Source organism: Doryrhamphus excisus, linkage group LG2, assembly GCF_037039965.1.
Source record: "Doryrhamphus excisus strain RoL-2023G ecotype Guam linkage group LG2, RoL_Dexc_Guam_v1.1, whole genome shotgun sequence".
Classification (NCBI taxonomy): domain Eukaryota; kingdom Metazoa; phylum Chordata; class Actinopteri; order Syngnathiformes; family Syngnathidae; genus Doryrhamphus; species Doryrhamphus excisus.
The window spans coordinates 4162141-4180844 of NC_136358.1; the positions used below are offsets into that span (position 1 = coordinate 4162141).

At 38.2% G+C, this 18704-nt stretch overlaps 1 protein-coding gene across 19 annotated transcripts in view; it reads right to left on the reverse strand.

Annotated features, from left to right (window-relative positions):
- LOC131124906 (adhesion G protein-coupled receptor L3-like) overlaps nucleotides 1-18704 on the reverse strand; it is a 170391-nt gene that overhangs the window by 42168 nt on the left and 109519 nt on the right. For all 19 annotated transcript variants that reach the window (XM_058065882.2, XM_058065876.2, XM_058065893.2 and 16 more), the window contains exons 9-14: nucleotides 18135-18238; nucleotides 17817-18002; nucleotides 16492-16530; nucleotides 7629-7812; nucleotides 5311-5433; nucleotides 1280-1485 (exon numbers count right to left, since the gene is read on the reverse strand). In XM_058065882.2, the coding sequence (XP_057921865.2) occupies nucleotides 1280-1485; nucleotides 5311-5433; nucleotides 7629-7812; nucleotides 16492-16530; nucleotides 17817-18002; nucleotides 18135-18238 (842 nt within the window). The remainder of the gene's footprint in view (nucleotides 1-1279; nucleotides 1486-5310; nucleotides 5434-7628; nucleotides 7813-16491; nucleotides 16531-17816; nucleotides 18003-18134; nucleotides 18239-18704) is intronic.

The window sequence follows — 18704 nt, forward strand, 5'->3', positions numbered from 1 at the left end:
CTCCATAACCTGGCTCCCCTGTATTTGCATGACATGATCTTTCCTTACAGCCCATCCTGCTCGCTCCGTTCCTCGTTCGCTGCCCTGCTCCCCGACTCATTGCTACATTTAGCGCTCGGGCTCTCAGCTGCTCAGCACCCAGAACACACACACACACACACACACACTACTTCCACTACACATTTGTCTACTTGACTCAGTTGACACCTTCAAATCACAACTGAAAACACGCTTGTTCAAAACTGCTTATTCTTCTTGACTTAGGATTTTTGTTTTTAATCACTGGCTACTTTTCCTTTTTATATTTACTGTGCTATTATTTATTATATTATTATTCATTCATTTTCTACCACTTTTTCCTCACAAGGGGGGTGCTGGAGCCTATCCCAGCTGTCTTCGGGCAAGAGGCGGGGTACACCCTGGACTGGTCGCCAGCCAATCACAGGGCACATATAGACAAACAACCATTCACACTCACATTCATACCTATGGACAATTTGGAGTCGCCAATTAACCTAGCATGTTTTTGGAACACAGAGATCAAACCTGGGACTCCTAGCTATGTGGCAGAATATGGAATTTTTGTACTAAGGGTTATTAATTGTGATAAAAAAATTGCAGGGAGTGCCGCAGGCGGGCTGATTATGGCCTCGGCCCCACATGTTGCCTACCCCCGCTTTAGCCTGTTTCAACCTGCCAAAGTCTTACAGGCATCATTTTGTAATTCATTCATTCATTCATTTTCTACCGCTTTTTCCTCACGAGGGTCGCGGGGGTGCTGGAGCCTATCCCAGCTGTCTTCGGGCAAGAGGCGGGGTACACCCTGGACTGGTGGCCAGCCAATCACAGGGCACATATAGACAAACAACCATTCACACTCACATTCATACCTATGGACAATTTGGAGTCGCTAATTAACCTAGCATGTTTTTGGAATGTGGGAGGAAACCGGAGTACCCGGAGAAAACCCACGCATGCACGGGGAGAACATGCAAACTCCACACAGAGATGGCCGAGGGTGGGATTGAACTCGGGTCTCCTAGCTGCGCTAACCACTCGACCGCCGTGCCGCCCTATATTATATTATATGTATTATTATTTTTAAGTGCTCTACTGTCTTAATTTTATTATTTTTATTCAAGTGACTTTAGGTGTTTTGTAAGGCACAAAATAAAACACTAATAAAATAAATACAAATCCAAACACTATTTATAAATACTACCTTTAAATATAAATATAAAAGGAAAATATTTGCTAGACGACGTGATAAAGAACTTACCTGTAAATGTCTGATGGTAAAGATGACTGGATCAGAAAGGTAGACTTTATTGGTGTCCTTGTTGATGGCGGCGGTGATCACCGGTGAATTGATGATGACGGAGTAGTTGGTTGCCATGGCGTCGCTGCCCAGCTTCATGCTGGCATTCTCCGTGGACAAGTACGCTCCGATGTGCTTGTATAACACGAAGGCGATCCTGATCTCACCTGTGAAGGGGAAAAAGAACAAGTTTGATCGTGAAAAATTAAACATGACATTACAAAATGAGGGCTGCATGGTGGACGAGTGGTTAGCGCGCAGACCTCACAGCTAGGAGACCAGGGTTCAATTCCATCTCTGTGTGGAGTCGCGGGGGGTGCTGCATGTTTTCCCCGTGCATGCGTGGGTTTTCTCCGGGTACTCCGGTTTCCTCCCACATTAAAAATAATAATACATATAATATAATATAGGGCGGCACGGCGGTCGAGTGGTTAGCGCGCAGACCTCACAGCTAGGAGTGCAAGGGGTAATTCCACCCTCAGCCATCTCTGTGTGGGTTTTCTCCAGGTACTAGGTGCTAGGTTAATTGACGACTCCAAATTGTCCATAGGTATGAATGTGAGTGTGAATGGTTGTTTGTCTATATGTGCCCTGTGATTGGCTGGCCACCAGTCCAGGGTGTACCCCGCCTCTCGCCTGAAGACAGCTGGGATAGGCTCCAGCACCCCCCGCAACCCTCGTAATGATAAGCGCTAGAAAATTAATGTGTAATGAATGAATGAACCACGATAAAAGAGGATTTACTGTATATACTGTTGCAGCGTGACATTTTTACTGTAATGTTTACAATAGAAGTGCACTTCAAATATCAATAGTGCCTTGCATGACATTTGGAGTGCATTTTCTAGATGCATAAGATGGATAAGCGGAAGAAAATGAATGCCTGTAAAATAGTGGCAGGTTGAAACAGGCTAAAGCGGGGGTAGGCAACATGTGGGGCAGAGGCCATAAACAGCCCGCAGGAGCTTTTATGCGGCACTCCATGCAATTTTTTCTAACAATTAATACCCCTTAGTACAAAAATTCCATATTCTGCCACATAGTTAGGAGTACCAGGTTTGATATGCTAGGTTAATTCCCGACTCCAAATTGTCCATAGATATGAATGTGAGTGGTTGTTTGTCTATATGTGCCCTGTGATTGGCTGGCCACCAGTACGGGGTGTACCCCGCCTCTCGCCCGAAGACAGTTGGGATAGGCTCCAGCACCCCCCGCGACCCTCGTGAGGATAAGCGGTAGAAAGGTTGAAAACAGGCTAAAGCAGGGGTAGGCAACATATGGGGCCGAGGCCATAAACAGCCCGCAGGGGCTTTTATGCGGCACTCCATGCAATTTTTTAAATCAATTAATAACCCTTAGTACAAAAATGTCATATTCTGCGACATAGCTAGGTGTCCCAGGTTTGATCTCTGTGTTCCAAAAACATGCTAGGTTAATTGGCGACTCCAAATTGTCCATAGGTATGAATGTGAGTGTGAATGGTTGTTTGTCTATATGTGCCCTGTGATTGGCTGGCGACCAGTCCGGGGTGTACCCCGCCTCTCGCACAAAGTCAGCTGTAATAGGCTCCAGCATACCTGCAACCCTTGTGAGGATAAGCGGTAGAAAATGAATGAATGATTTCATATTAGAGTTAATCATTTGTTTGTTTCTATAACCGGACTCTGCAACCACATGTGGCTCATAAGACAAAAGGTCACAGAATATTCTAATAAAAGAAGTCTTATTTTTTAAAAAAAAACAACAACAAGATGAAAAACATCCTTGCATCAACAATTACTTCAAATTGCACATCCAAGAACTCATCTGTCTTCGCTGACAGAGAGATGTGTTTTTCCTCCTTCGCCTCATTCACATTCGGCCACTCTCCTTCTCCTGCTGTCTGGCTATTCAGCGGTGAGATGAGGGAGCGTTACCACCCCCCGTGATTCAGATCGCTCAGCCAGATGAAAAGAAAACTATTTGGGTCACTTGATGCCAGATGACAAGAGGAAATATATCCGCCACCCTGTCCTAACGATCCAGGCTTTACTACCCCGTAGCGTAAGAGGAGCAACGGAATTTCCGGAATATGTTTTGAAAATTGAACTGTTCTTGTTGAGTCTAACGGTCTCATTTTCACACCGTTAGAAACAGGCGCCACAGTATGAGTCCATCTCCATCCCTTGAAGGTACATTCAAGTTTAATTATTGGACGCTGAGGTGAGAGAAGGCTAGTTGCCAGGATACGAGGACAGTCGGCAGGTGTTCCAGCTTCGGAAAGGTTGCCATGTAAAGGATAGGACAGCGATAGCGTATGATAGGTCAGACCACGAGTGGACAAACTATGGGCCCGCTGAACGCTTTAATCCAACCCGTCAGACGCTTCCATAGTATATACAGTGTTTATACTTATATAGTGTGTATATATAGTGTTTATATGTACTATACAGTGTTTTGAACCATTAATATATAAACCAGAGTCGGCAAAATAACTTCGCTACTGTAATGAGCTTCAGCCACACAGGAAATAGTCACAGAATAGTTAAAGACAATCTCGCTGTGGTTTAATGGGATCTTTATAAAAGAGCGTCAGATTCTGTATGACTCTATGGGGAGGCTGCAGAAGTGTGGCTTGCCATATTCGCATGCATTAATTCCACTAAAAATTAATGAAATAAATGATTTATCTCCATTAACGCATTATTTTTGACAATCCTAATTAAGGGTGTCAAAAAAATCTAACCTCGTGTGCATTAGGACAAGGATAATAAATAAATCACACAATAAATGAATCATTGATAAGATTGATGAATTGCTCATTTTGCCGAGCTCAGTACATTGCCATGTATGTTTTTCTCATCTACCGCCTCCAATCTACAGTTGCTCCATAGAACAACGGCATGAACGGAGTGAGACCTTTTGGCAGTGTCTTGAGGCAGAACCAGTCGCATACACACAAAGTGCAGGAGATTGTAGCCTCATGAGGATCAACGCAAGGTAACATAGTAGTAATTATATTTGTAGACTTCAATATATCGATTATTATCATTGTAACGTTTGGCTGGCGACCAGTCCAGGGTGTACCCCGCCTCTCTCGTACTAAGGGTTATTAATTGTGATAAAAAATTGCATGGAGTGCCGCAGGGAGGCTGTTTATGGCCTCGGCCCCACATGTTGCCTACCCCTGCTTTAGCCTGTTTCAACCTGCCAAAATCTTACAGGCATCATTTTGTAATTAATTCATTCATTTTCTACCGCTTATCCTCATGAGGGTCGCGGGGGTGCTGGAGCCTATCCCATCTGTCTTCGGGCGAGAGGCGGGGTACACCCTGGACTGGTGACCAGCCAATCACAGGGCACATATAGACAAACAACCATTCACACTCACATTCATACCTATGGACAATTTGGAGTCACCAATTAACCTAGCATGTTTTTGGAATGTGGGAGGAAACCGGAGTACCCGGAGAAAACCCACGCATGCACGGGGAGAACATGCTAACTCCACACAGAGATGGCAGAGGGTGGGAATTGAACCCTGGTCTCCTAGCTGTGAGGTCTGCGCGCTTAGGTCATGACAGTGTTTCTCAATTATTTTTGTCATGTCCCCACTAGTGGACGTTAATGGTTTTAGCCCCCCCCGATTTGAAATTCTGGTAATATGTATTTATTCATCTGTACTGTACAGACTGAACCCAAAACCGAAACCAAAATGCAACACAATAAAGAGCAGTGAAGCATACAAGCATATTCAAGAGTCAAATTACATGCAGAGTACAACAAATTCATACATGTTGGCAGGTATGCACTCATTTTGAAATTATACTTCCGCATTTAGAGTTACAAAGTGAGTGATAAGAATATCTACTTAGTTCTGATTTCTGTATTTAGACCACACATACAGACACAAAGCTGCTTATCCATGGCTAATATTATTAAATATTGTAAGAAACGACATGACTATGATAGATGAAGATAGACGAGAAGAAACAACAAGAAATGTAACTTACCATTTCTTCCATGCTGCTTGAGCGTGTTTGCTGATAGGTGGATAGAGCTGCCTTGTCCGCCCGTTTGCGGGAACTTCAGATCGGGCAAATTCCCATCCGTGCTCATTCGCGCAACTTCTAGTTCTGCATGTATTAAAATAAAATATATATATATTTATTAATCAACAATATATCCATAGGTATGAATGTGAGTGTGAATGGTTGTTTGTCTATATGTGCCCTGTGATTGGCTGGCCACCAGTCCAGTGTGTACCCCGCCTCTTGCCCGAAGACAGCTGGGATAGGCTCCAGCACCCCCCGCGGTAGAAAATGAATGAATGAATGAATATTTTATGTATAGTCCAAGATAAACAAAACAAATAACCTTCATTTATAAGAAGGCTATCATGTTGAACGCTAATCAATGTCCTCTTCAAAGTGACTCGCCGATGTATTCCTACCCCCAACAACTCAAAATCAAGGAGCCCAACTCGGAAAACTGATTTTATAAAAAGGGAACTTGCATAAAGAAACTGTAATGCTACAGATGGGGAAAAAAAACCTTACTAAATATGTAATTAATTAATCCCAATTAATGCACTAATTTGACTAATTTGGTGCATTCAAGAACCTTGGAACAAAGTAGAAAATCTCAACGTTTAAGGAATAACATCATCAACATACCGTATATGCTGTATATTTTACCTTTATTATAACATATTTATAAATGATTACTGACTTATGGTGAATGAGATATGTTTTCTGCAGAATATATTTTCAGATATGACATATACAAATTAGTTTTCTCCGGGTACTCCGGTTTACTCCCGAATTCCAAAAACATGCTAGGTTAATTGGCGACTCCAAATTGTCCATAGGTATGAATGTGAGTGTGAATGGTTGTTTGATTATATGTGCCCTGTGATTGGCTGGCGACCAGTCCGGTGTGTACCCCGCCTCTCGCCTGAAGACAGCTGGGATAGGCTCCAGCAACCCTCGTAATGATAAGCGCTAGAAAATGAATGTGTAATGAATGAATGAACCACAATAAAAGAGGACTTACTGTATATACTGTTGCAGGGTGGCATTTTTACCATAATGTTTACAATAGAAGTGCACTTCAAATATCAATAGTGCCTTGGATGACATTTGGAGTGCATTTTCTAGATGCATAAGATGCATAAGAGATGCATAAGATGGATAAGCGGTAGAAAATGAATGCCTGTAAGATATTGGCAGGTTGAAACAGGCTAAAGCGGGGGTGTACAAACAGCTGGGATAGGCTCCAGCATACCCTGGTGAGGATAAGTGGTATAGAAAATTTATGGGTGGAGATATACAAATAAGACAACTTTTTTTCAAATCAAAATCATCAAAATTTGTTGGGCGGTAAATCTGCTGTATTATTTATAATTTATTTTTTATTCAGGGTGATTTTAAATTCACGAAGCATCAACATAAATTTCCAAAGGAAATTGGGGGAGCAAAAAACAAAAAAACAAAAAAAAAACACAATGACGTCCTGCATGGCCCTCGTCTCTGCGTTTCCATGGCAACCCTAGAAATATAGGTCCTCTGCTGCCTCCTTTTTCTTTTCCTTTTTAAGGAAGCAGGAGCAAGGCGAATGCATAAAATGGATTTTATGATATCTGGCACACAATTCACGTGGGTATTAAGGAAGATTCCGGCTGCTCGTTTTAGGAAGGTGAATGAAGACGATGGACTTTATAGCACTCGCTGCTCGCTAGTATTGTTAATTATGTGCCGCTGACATGTTTACTGGGCCTTATCGGGCTTTTTTTTTTCAGCTTTAGGTGGCACATTTAAACATGGCTTCAACTAATTACTGATGTTGCACCTAGCGTCTCATCTTATTTATTTTTTTTTTAGACTTAGTTTGTTTATTTTGCGGGCTTTATCTCACAGATTTCCCTCAGATTAGCGTGTTATTTAAACCGTCGTTGAAAGTGTAGCCTGCGGGAGAAACAACCAGCTGCAAGACGGCTTACGCAACCGCAACCAAAGGGTAGAGGGTTGTGATGAAAAATCGAGGAATCGAGGGAATGAGAATCTATCGTGGGGTTTGGGGGGGGGCGGGGGGGGATTAACTGTGGCTTCTTTTCATTGGAATTGACCTCTGAAAGTTGTTGCAATTTCTTACATACATCGCGGCTATGATTATGAATGTAAATAATGAGTGTGGTCCACATTAGAGGATCCAGTATAAAGATAAAGATTTTATTTCTTTGCATTGGAATAACTATTGATAACTAATAACTAATAATCATTGACTTGATTCTAAAACTTTGAGGATATCTGTGTTACAAAGTGATACTCACGAATGTTGTCCGTGTTCTCCTGCACAATGTCCGTCTTCAGCAAGTTGTCGGCCAGCACGAAGGCGCCCTGCTCCACCGTGTCCAGCAGCGTGGTAGCCGCCCTCAGCTGATCGCCTGTACCCAGCTCCCTCCAGGCTGCCTGGGCTTGAGGCTGCAGGAGGTTATTCACCGTCTCCACCATGGCCTGGAATGATAGCATGAGTTCTAATTAACGAGTGTGTAGCATATGGACCATGTGGTGCATATTAGGAGGTTTACTGAAGATGCTAGATGCTAAAAATATACCTGTTTTGCCTTTGACGCTTATCCTATTGAGGATAAGCGGCATGGAAAAAATGTGTATAATAATTTCTGTCACTATTGGGTGCATTTAAATAAAAACTTCAAAGACAAAAGGCAGAATTCCCGACTGTATGTAGTTTGAGCTGGAGCCTATGTCAGTTGTCTGGTCGCCAGCCAATCAGAGGGTACATATAGACATACAACCATTCACGCCTATAGATAATTTAAAGCAGGGGTCTCAAACTCAATTTACCTGGGGGCCACTGGAGCTAGGGTCTGGGTGAAGCTGGGCCACATCAGGTTAAAATATATATATATATATATATATATATATATATATATATATATATATATATATATATATATATTATATATAATAAAAATATTAATACATATTAATCATATTAAATATTAAATATTAATAAATACATATATAATATAATTGTGCTTTGGTTCTTTGGAAAAGCTCTGATAAAACATTAAAAATTATAAATTATAAATTATGATAAATTAATTTTTATTTATTATTAAATTATTAAATAAATGTTTAATGTTATTTTTTATTTTTCGACACAAAATAGGATGGAAAAATAAATAAGCAAATCAAAAAACAAATGAAACAAATTAACTAATTAATTTGTATTTATTATTAAATTATTAAATAAATGTTTAATATTAATTTTTATTTTTCGGCACAAAATAAGATGGAAAAATAAATAAGCAAATCAAAAAACAAATGAACTGATTAAATTTTATTTATTATTAAATTATTAAATAAATGTTTAATGTTAATTTTTTTTTCAACACAAAATAAGATGGAAAAATAAATAAGCAAATCAAAAAACAAATGAAACAAATTAACTAATTAATTTTTATTTATTATTGAATCATTAAATAAATGTTAAATGTAAATTTTCATTTTTCAACACGAAATAAGATGGAAAAATAAATAGGCAAAACAAAAAACAAATGAAACAAATTAACTAATTAATTTTTATTTATTATTCAATTATTAAATAAATGATTAATATTAATTTTTATTTTTCGACACGAAATAAGATGGAAAAATAAATAAGTAAAACAAAAAAAGAAACAAATTAATTAATTAATTTTTATTTATTATTAAATTATTAAATAAATGTTTAATGTTAATTTGTATTTTTCAACACAAAATAAGATGGAAAAATAAATAAGCAAATCAAAAAAACAAATGAAACAAATTAACTAATTCATTTTTATTTATTATGAAATTATTAAATAAATGTTTAATGTTAATTTTTATTTTTCAACACAAAATAAGATGGAAAAATAAATAGGTAAATCAAAAAAACAAATGAAACAAATTAACGAATTAATTTTTATTTATTATTAAATTATTAAATAAATTTTTAATGTTAATTTTTTTTTCAACACAAAATAAGATGGAAAAATAAATAGGTAAATCAAAAAACAAATGAAACAAATTAACAAATGAAACTTTCATATCAAGGCGGGGGCCTCAAACCAGCGTCCAAGTGGGCCGCATTTGGCCCGCGGGCCGTGAGTTTGAGACCCCTGATTTAGAGTCTCCAAATGACCTAGCACACATATTTCCAACGGAAGATACGAACCCACAAGCTCCTGACTGATTCCAATACACGAACCAGTATGCGCCATTTACCCGAAAGGCAATTCCATACTGACATTCACATCATGCGAACTGGTGGGGAAAAAAAAAAAATGTCGCAGCTACGAACGAACCCGATAATTAGCATCTCACCACATCACTATTCCGCTCCAGTTTCCCGTCTGCCGCTCGTTAATAGTGTCCATTACATCGGCTTTAATCTGCCGACAACAATGCTGAAGCGGCCGGGGAACAAACCGGAACGTTTGCAAGACAAGATGAAAAATTAAGAGCCATTAAAGATTTAAAAAATGCCAATGGCGAGATTCAGGCACTGAATGTTAATTGGCCACCATTCATTCCGGATCCAACAGGCTAACAGGCTACATGTTCTCCATGGAAAAACTATTAAAATGGGGAAGGATCCCCGAGCCCCCGGCCCCATACTACAGTATTCCCTTTGCTCTTCTTAAAAACAACGGTGAAGATGGAAGTGTCAGGATACTTGTTTTTGATCAGAGGATTGCAAAAGCAACATTTCAAATGTGATATTATGTATATTATTACAAATATTATTTAACCCTTAAATGCACGAGTGACTGGACCCTACACTCTTCCATAAGTGGGTCAAAAATGACCCATACTAGAATCAATGCGTTTTTATGCCAATTTTGCCATTTTGGTTAAGAATAATCACTTGTATGATATTTAGTATTATATTTAGGACCACACAAGAATGATTTCATGTTAGAAACATCTTCATTTTTTCACTTTTTTACATCTTTAAAAAAGAATTATGCCCAACAATTCATATAGTAATTTATAAAGTAAGTAAGTTATAAAGTAGGCTAATTTGTTCATAATACTAACAGTCATGAAAGACACATACACAATATTATATGAAGATAATACTTGTTGTATTAGCACTTTATGTGTAAAATAATCTTCCTGAGGGGTGACACTACTGATATAGTCTGTGTGTTCTACAGTTAATTTATTCCTGACAGCCAAAGTTGATAAGAATTGGATTCCATAGAAAATGCATGCGGGTCATTTTTGACCCACTTATGAAAGGTTGGGGTAGTAACACAAAAAAAAAAAATTTTAAATGTATAAAAGGTAAGTTAAAAATGTGAATGACATGATATCAAAAACATGTTTTCTGAGGAATACCTGGAATATGAAATGATAACAATTTTTAATTACAAAGATATTTCAAGAAAACAACCTGACCGGGTCATTTTTGACCCACTTATGGAAGGTTGGGGTAGTAACACAAAAAGAAAAATTTCTTAAAAAGTATAAAAGGTAAGTTAAAAATATGAATGGCATAATATCAAAAACATGTTTTGAGGAATACCTGGAATATGAAATGATAACAATTTTTCATTACGAAGATATTTCAAGAAAACAACCTGACCGGGTCATTTTTGACCCACTTATGGAAGGTTGGGGTAGTAACACAAAAACAAAAATTTCTCTTTTTTTAATGAAAAAAATGTTAAAAATGTGAATGGCATAATATCAAAAACATGTTTTTTTGAGGAATACCCGGAATATGAAATGATAAAAAATTTTAATTACGAAGATATTTCAAGAAAACAACCTGACTGGGTCATTTTTGACCCACTTATGGAAGGTTGGCGTAGTAACAAAAAAACAAAAATTTCTTAAAATGTATAAAAGGTAAGTTAAAAATGTGAATGACATGATATCAAAAACATGTTTTTTGAGGAATACCTGGAATATGAAATGATAAAAAATTTTCATTACGAAGGTATTTCAAGAAAACAACCTGACCGGGTCATTTTTGACCCACTTATGGAAGGTTGGGGTAGTAACACAAAAACAAAAATTTCTTTTTTTTTTATGAAAAAAAAGTTAAAAATGTGAATGGAATGATATCAAAAACATGTTTTTTTTAGGAATACCCGGAATATGAAATTATAAAAAATTTTCATTACAAAGATATTTCAAGAAAACAACCTGACCGGGTCATTTTTGACCCACTTATGGAAGGTTGGGGTAGTAACACAAAAACAAAAATTTCTCTTTTTTTAACGATTTTTTTTTTTTTAATGTGAATGGCATAATATCAAAAACATGTTTTTTTGAGGAATACCTGGAATATGAAATGATAAAAAAAATTCATGACAAAGACATTTCAAGAAAACAACCTGACCGGGTCATTTTTGACCCACTTATGGAAGGTTGGGGTAGTAACACAAAAACAAAAATTTCTTTTTTTTTAATGAAAAAAAATGTTGAAAATGTGAATGGCATGATATCAAAACCGTGTTTTTTGAGGAATACCTGGAATATGAAATGATAACAATTTTTCATTACAAAGATATTTCAAGAAAACAACCTGACCGGGTCATTTTTGACCCACTTATGCATCTAAGGGTTAATGTTGTCAAGGCAATTATTTTGCTAAACTGCAGAGAGTACCAGGTATATTAGAGGTAAGCTTTACTAAGACGTTTACTCCTCCAAAACTAGCCTGGAGCTGCAAAACGTCACCAAGCTCATCAACAGAATACTACAAACAGAAAAAAAAATAAAAACTACTACTATCATTGGTTTAACCTCACTACCTGAAATCAACAGTAGTGAGTTGACAGCCGCTTTGTTTTAGCTGGCTGTGCTACCGCTGCTCCAGTCCTGACGTGAACCAGGAAATATGACCATATTAGGCCAGTGCTCAGGTCACTGCACTGGCTTCCTGTCGTTCAGAGAATAGACATTAAAACAGCTCTGCTGGTGTAGTGTTTTCATGGTCTGGTGCCAAAGTACATCTCTGACATGGTAAGGTCATATGAACCAAGACGCTAAAGACGGTGAGGGTGCATTTTCAGTTTCATGCTACCAAAATCTTCCAGAAAATGTCAGACAATCCTCAGATTCAGGCTGAAAATACTTTTATTCAACTTCTATATTATTTTACTTTCACTCTTCGCTTTTAATGTTTTCCACTGAAGTCTAATAAATTGATTTAATGGAATTTCATGTAATGATTATATCCATCCATGCATAGACATGCCCAAACAAGGAATCTAACTCAGGTCTCCTAGCTGTGAGGCCACTCGGGCTCTGTGCAGCCTGTAATTATTATACGTTTTATGAAATTATTATAGCTTTCTCTTCTGTAGAGCACTTTGAATTAACTTGTGTGTTATAATTTATGAAGGATGAAGTCTTAAAAATGCATTTTGTAACATTTTTGGTAGATTTATAAGTAAATTTAATTAAACGGTGAACGGTTCGACTACTTCACTCAACTGCAGAGAGTACAGTACATCCAGGACTCAAATTAGTACATCGGTCCTCACCAGTAGTTAGAGCATAGAAATATAATGTATAATTTTTACCATTATTAGAGACATGTAGACATGAAATAACACCCCTATAGTCACATTTGGTACTCGTAGTAATAAGACATAACTCTTTAAAAGTGGAAAAATCCTTGTCGTTGTAGTACAGTATTTTAAACAAGCATTAAAAATGAGCCTATGATCTATAATCATACCTTCATTTTTATGCGTGAGGGAGTGCTATTCAAACCGCAATGTAGCGAGGGACGACTGTACATCAATTCCCTGTTGTTTGTCTGTTTCTCCATCACAGGTGATATGATTATTTCTTGTTGTGGTGAACAAAGAGGCAAAAAGGAAAATGTCAGCGCCTAAAGGACAACAACAAACCAACAAAAAAAAAAAAAAGGCTTCCTAATTGAGAGCAAATCAACCTGCGCCTCTGGCTGAATGTCAGAAGTGAATCATTACATCAAAGATTGTTGTTGCTGGGTAGACGTTGCAACACTTTGCGTGGTAATGATGTAATACAACCAAGCTGCTGCTTCTATAACGTTATACTTGCTGTAATCAGAGCCAGGGTGTTTATTTAGCTAAAGCTCAATAGTACAGGGCCCCGGGAAGGCTCTTACTAGCGGAATTTGAATAAAATATTCAATTTTTAAACTTTAATAATGATTTAGAGTGCAAGAAAAGTATTGCACAAATCAGCATAAACAGAACCAATGTTGGAATCGTGGTTAACTGTCAATATGTACCAAAATATGTGTTTTAAACAATTAATCTGATGTATTTTCAGCATATTTGTGTTATTAGGTAATGTATGCATCCTTAAAGAAATAAAACATTTAATTTTTAAACTTTAATAATGATTTATAGCGCAAGAAAAGTATTGCACAAATCAGCATAAACAGAACCAATGTTGGAATCGTGGTTAACTGTCAATATGTACCAAAATATGTGTTTTAAACAATTAATCTGATGTATTTTCAGCATATTTGTGTTATTAGGTAATGTATGCATCCTTAAAGAAATAAAACATTTAATTTTTAAACTTTAATAATGATTTATAGTGCAAGAAAAGTATTGCACAAATCAGCATAAACAGAACCAATGTTGGAATAGTGATTAACTGCCAATATGTACCAAAATATGTGTTTTAAACAATTAATCTGATGTATTTTCAGCATCTTTGTGTTATTCAGTAATGTATGCATCCTTAAAGAGCCCATGACAACAAAACATCTTAATCTCGTTATGTGAAAAATAAAATTAAAAGGCGTAGTCCTATGTTAGCTGTGTTAGCATTTGTTTACTGAAAAATTCCATAAGTTTGGTCTCTGAAATATCGATGAAAATGTTAAAGGACAATTCTCATGTATTGTTAGGCTGTTCCCCCACACTTACGGCACTGTGTATATACCACCAAAATACAGCAAATTAGCTTTTTTTTACCCCAAGAACGTCCACATTTATTATCTTTAAAGTATCAATCAGTGCTCAAGTGCATGTTGTAACTACCATATAACATATTTTGACGAGTCTTTGCACTTGAAAAAATGTGACAAATGATTTCACTGCAACAACAGAACCAATGTTGTAATTGCAGTAGGGCTAAAATGCTCAGTTGAGTTCATTGTAAGCATATACGACGCCAAGTGTAACACGGCCGGGTAGTGCAACCAACATTTTAAAGCGCATGCAGAGCTGGATGAAGCTGCTGGATGCTGACCACTCAACAAATGGATCGTGTCCTCTCTAATAAACAGCTTATAGTTCCATCCATATATGGTAATGGTAATGGTTTTATTTCATTTGAACATGCATCAGATTACAATTGAATGCATCACATAATCAGCTCACGGTTCCACATGTCCTAAAGGAGTAGGAAGAAGCAAAGCTTATTAAATCCTACCCCTACGATCTGGTACTTTTACAATCAGTAACTGTTACATTTGTTCACTTCCTGCTTTCCATAATACAGTTTAAGGTTTTTTAAAATTTTTTTATGTACCTCGTACCAAAGTGCAAGGTGATATGACCATACAATGACATAATGGGTATTTGTTCACTTCCTGCTTTCCATAATACAGTTTAATGTTTTTTTTTTGGTACCATAGTAACTGTCAATATAGTATATATATATATATATATATATATATATATATATATATATATAGCACATCATGAGTGGTTCATCCTTGTATTTAAAAAACATCAACTGCTTGTATTGTTTCTTTCTTTTCTATACAGTATAGCATTGTTACAGTACACATTTAGGGGGGTTAGCCCCCAGACTTTTAGGTAGAAACTGGCCCTACCCCACCTCCATTACGAGCCGCCTCTTGTTAAAAACTTGCACCTTCTTTCTTGATAAGGAGCAGAATGTACCATTACACCAAGAGACTGACAGCAGAGTGGGTGAATTTTTCGGATTTTATTCCCTAATTGGTGATACGGCCTCGGACATGGCAGCAATGCACTGCATGGCCCCCCCTTTCACACTATGCCCCTCTACTATGGATCACGTCGCTTGTTGTGCGTGTCAGGAGGAGCGGCTATGACTGTTCCGACTTGCCCTTTCTGTTGCTTTGTGCCTGCAGCAGCATATTTCTAGCAAAGTATTTATTTTTCATAGATAAATAAGTGGGCATCAATCGGCTGATTATTGATCTTCCCACCTGGAAAACTCACGTTACTCCTGATAACCAGACCACCGCTGCATTTGGCTGCAATGCAAGGGTGTTGAATATCTATTATTTGTGGAAATAAATATATTTCTAAATAAATATTCATTCATTTTCTACCACTTCTTCCTCATGAGGGACGAGGGGGCTGCTCCCAGCTGTCTAAAGGCGAGAGGCGGGGTACACCCTGGACTGGTGGCCAGCCAATCACAGGGCACATATAGACAAACAACCATTCACACTCACATTCATACCTATGGACAATTTGGAGTCGCTAATTAACCTAGCATGTTTTTGGAATGTGGGAGGAAACCGAAGTACTCACACCTAAACAAAAGCGATTAATGAACATGAAGTTATTTTGAAGTGATTGTAGCCAAAGATATGATATAGCAGCGAGATCAACATGGACACCACCTTCTTGTTTTGCCATGAGTTATTTCTTGAACTCAATAATGTTTCTCACTACTACTGCTTTTCTTTGGATTATAGCTACAAAGCAACCCAAAATGAAGCTAAACGAAGCTGTTAAAGCTAGCATCGGATAAAGAAGGTAAGGAACATGAAAACTGAAGACAGTTCAAAATGCCAGGAATCACGACATCAGTGGAAAAAAAAAAAAAAGTTGTGAAAAGATGCTGAGTACAGTCTTTCCGAAAATTGGGACAAGCATGCATTATGTATCACGGCCAATCATAGCATGCCAGGACTTTCAGCTGACTTGGAATTTTGACTTACTAATTTAATTAATGAGGTCATACCACTCAAACATGACATTTTTTTTGCAAAGGGTTCCAAAATTATTGTGTCTTGTACCACTTTTTGGCAACAAAATCCATGGGTGGAAATTGGCAGCTGATATGCATTGGCGTGCTGGAGCCTATCCCAACTGACTTCGGACGTGAGGCGGGGTACACCCTGGACTGGTCGCCAGATTGTTTCAAAATTTTAAATATAAATCAAAGTCCACATACCTGAACGTAAAAACGGCATGAACGCTCTCGTTTCTGCAGCTGCAAAAAAATAAAGAAAAGTTGTTAGGAGTCCATAGGAGTACTAAAACAAAATCACAGATTATAACAGAGCTCTTGAGGCTATGCCACGTCTGAATTAAAGCCCATTCAAAACTCGGTACCATTTTGTGCCATTTGCCACACAAACCTCCGATTCTGATATTGCATTAGCGAGGCATGTGCTAAAGTCCTCGGCCATCTTTACTGCCACTAAAATCTCAATAGGGACATCTGTAGCAGAAAAAAACAACAACATTGTGGAACAGGTGTTATCCTTCGCCGCTTCAGCAAATTAACTAACAGTGGACAATTTGCATTTCACTGCTGATTGCTTCTCTTTCAGCTAACTCAGCAGCAAGGAAGTATTTTGTTTGCGTGCTCAATGCCAGTGCATAAGAGACCTTTAATGGACCATGCACGGAGCTTTAATTTCAGTGTGGAATAGAATAGAACACAAGTCTTTTCTATGGTCATTGTGCCATCACATGATGAAATCCAGACGTGGAAAGTCATCCCCAAGAATTGTATGACTGGCTCTGGTTTGTTGCAACTTACATTTTGGCTTTATAACAAGGTGAACTTTGACCTCAAGTTATCTCCTCAAGGTTCAAGACAATAACATTTTATCAACTCATTGGTTACTCATTCCCTAAATATCCATCAAGTTCATTCATTCATTCATTTTCTACCGCTTTTCCTCACGAGGGTCGCGGCGGGGGTGCTGGAGCCTATCCCAGCTGTCTTCGGGCAAGAGGCGGGGTACACCCTGGACTGGTCGCCAGCCAATCACAGGGCACATATAGACAAACAACCATTCACACTCACATTCATACCTATGGACAATTTGGAGTCGGCAATTAACCTAGCATGTTTTTGGAATGTGGGAGGAAACCTCACCAGTAGTTTGAGCATAGAAATATAATATACAATTTTTACCATTATTAGAGACATGTAGACATAAAATAACACCCCTATAGTCACCTTTGGTACTCGTAGTAATAGAGTGGGAATTGAACCCTGGTCTCCTAGCTGTGAGGTCTGTGCGCTAACCACTCGACCGCCGTGCCGCCCTCCACCAAGTTTAAAGATTAAAAATAGCTACTGTGACCTTGTCCTTTGACCTTTAAAGAGCCTGGTTGTCTAATGAGAGCATCATTGATGAACCATACGCTAAGGAAAACTGTAGGAATAATGGTCAAATATCTGCAGAATACCTGGAAAACCCTCATCAATACTTTTATTTTGTGATAGTACTGTGATGTGGTGTACGGTTTTTTTTCTGATACCTTGTTGAGGCTCCGGGCAGCGCTGTCTTTGCCACCGGGCGTGAGGTTCCTCAGCTGGACATCCAGTAGATCCACCAGCTGCACCATGGCTCTCACTGTGTAGACAATATCCCCCGCCTGAAGGTTGCTCTTGGTTTGCTCTGCCAGCTCTCGGGCAATCACTGCAGCTGTCTCGCCAGCTTTAAGCTGCGAGAAATGACAACATTTTATTGCGACACTGCAGAATGCATGAATGCTGTCGAACCTTTATGCTAGTATCCGAGCCTTTAAGATTTTAATTGGACGTATTCGAGACAAGGAGGTAACTCGGAGGCATACCTTCTGGCTGATGATGTTGACCCAAAGGGACGTACAATTGGTGAAGTCGGGCCCCTGGGGGTCCCAGTAGCCCTCAGGACCCATGCAGGAATACGACACCACGCCTAGACAAAAACGAAAAACAGGAAATTAAGTGTTGGGTGGTTTATAACAAGATAGCAACAATATTTTGAATGTACCCATATTAGAAGTTTTACAGTAAAAACGGATTGCTACCACAGTACATAACTTCTGTGAAGATATTTTCAATGCACCTGTATTACATGCTGTACGGTAAAATGGGTCTCAACAGTGGTACCTTGGTTTACATTCATTTATTCCAGCTGACTTCGGTTAAGAGGAATGGTACACCCTGGACTAGTCTCGATTACTGTTGCAATAATTTTATCCAATATCGAAATCATACAAAAAGTGTAGCATACAAAAACATACTTAAAAAATATTTGGAGTGCACCTATATTGGAGGCTTTATGGTAAAAACCGGTCACAACCACAATACATAAACAAGATTAGAGTGCATATTGGATAGACTCTAACATACCCATGACACAGAAAGGGACTCCAGATATT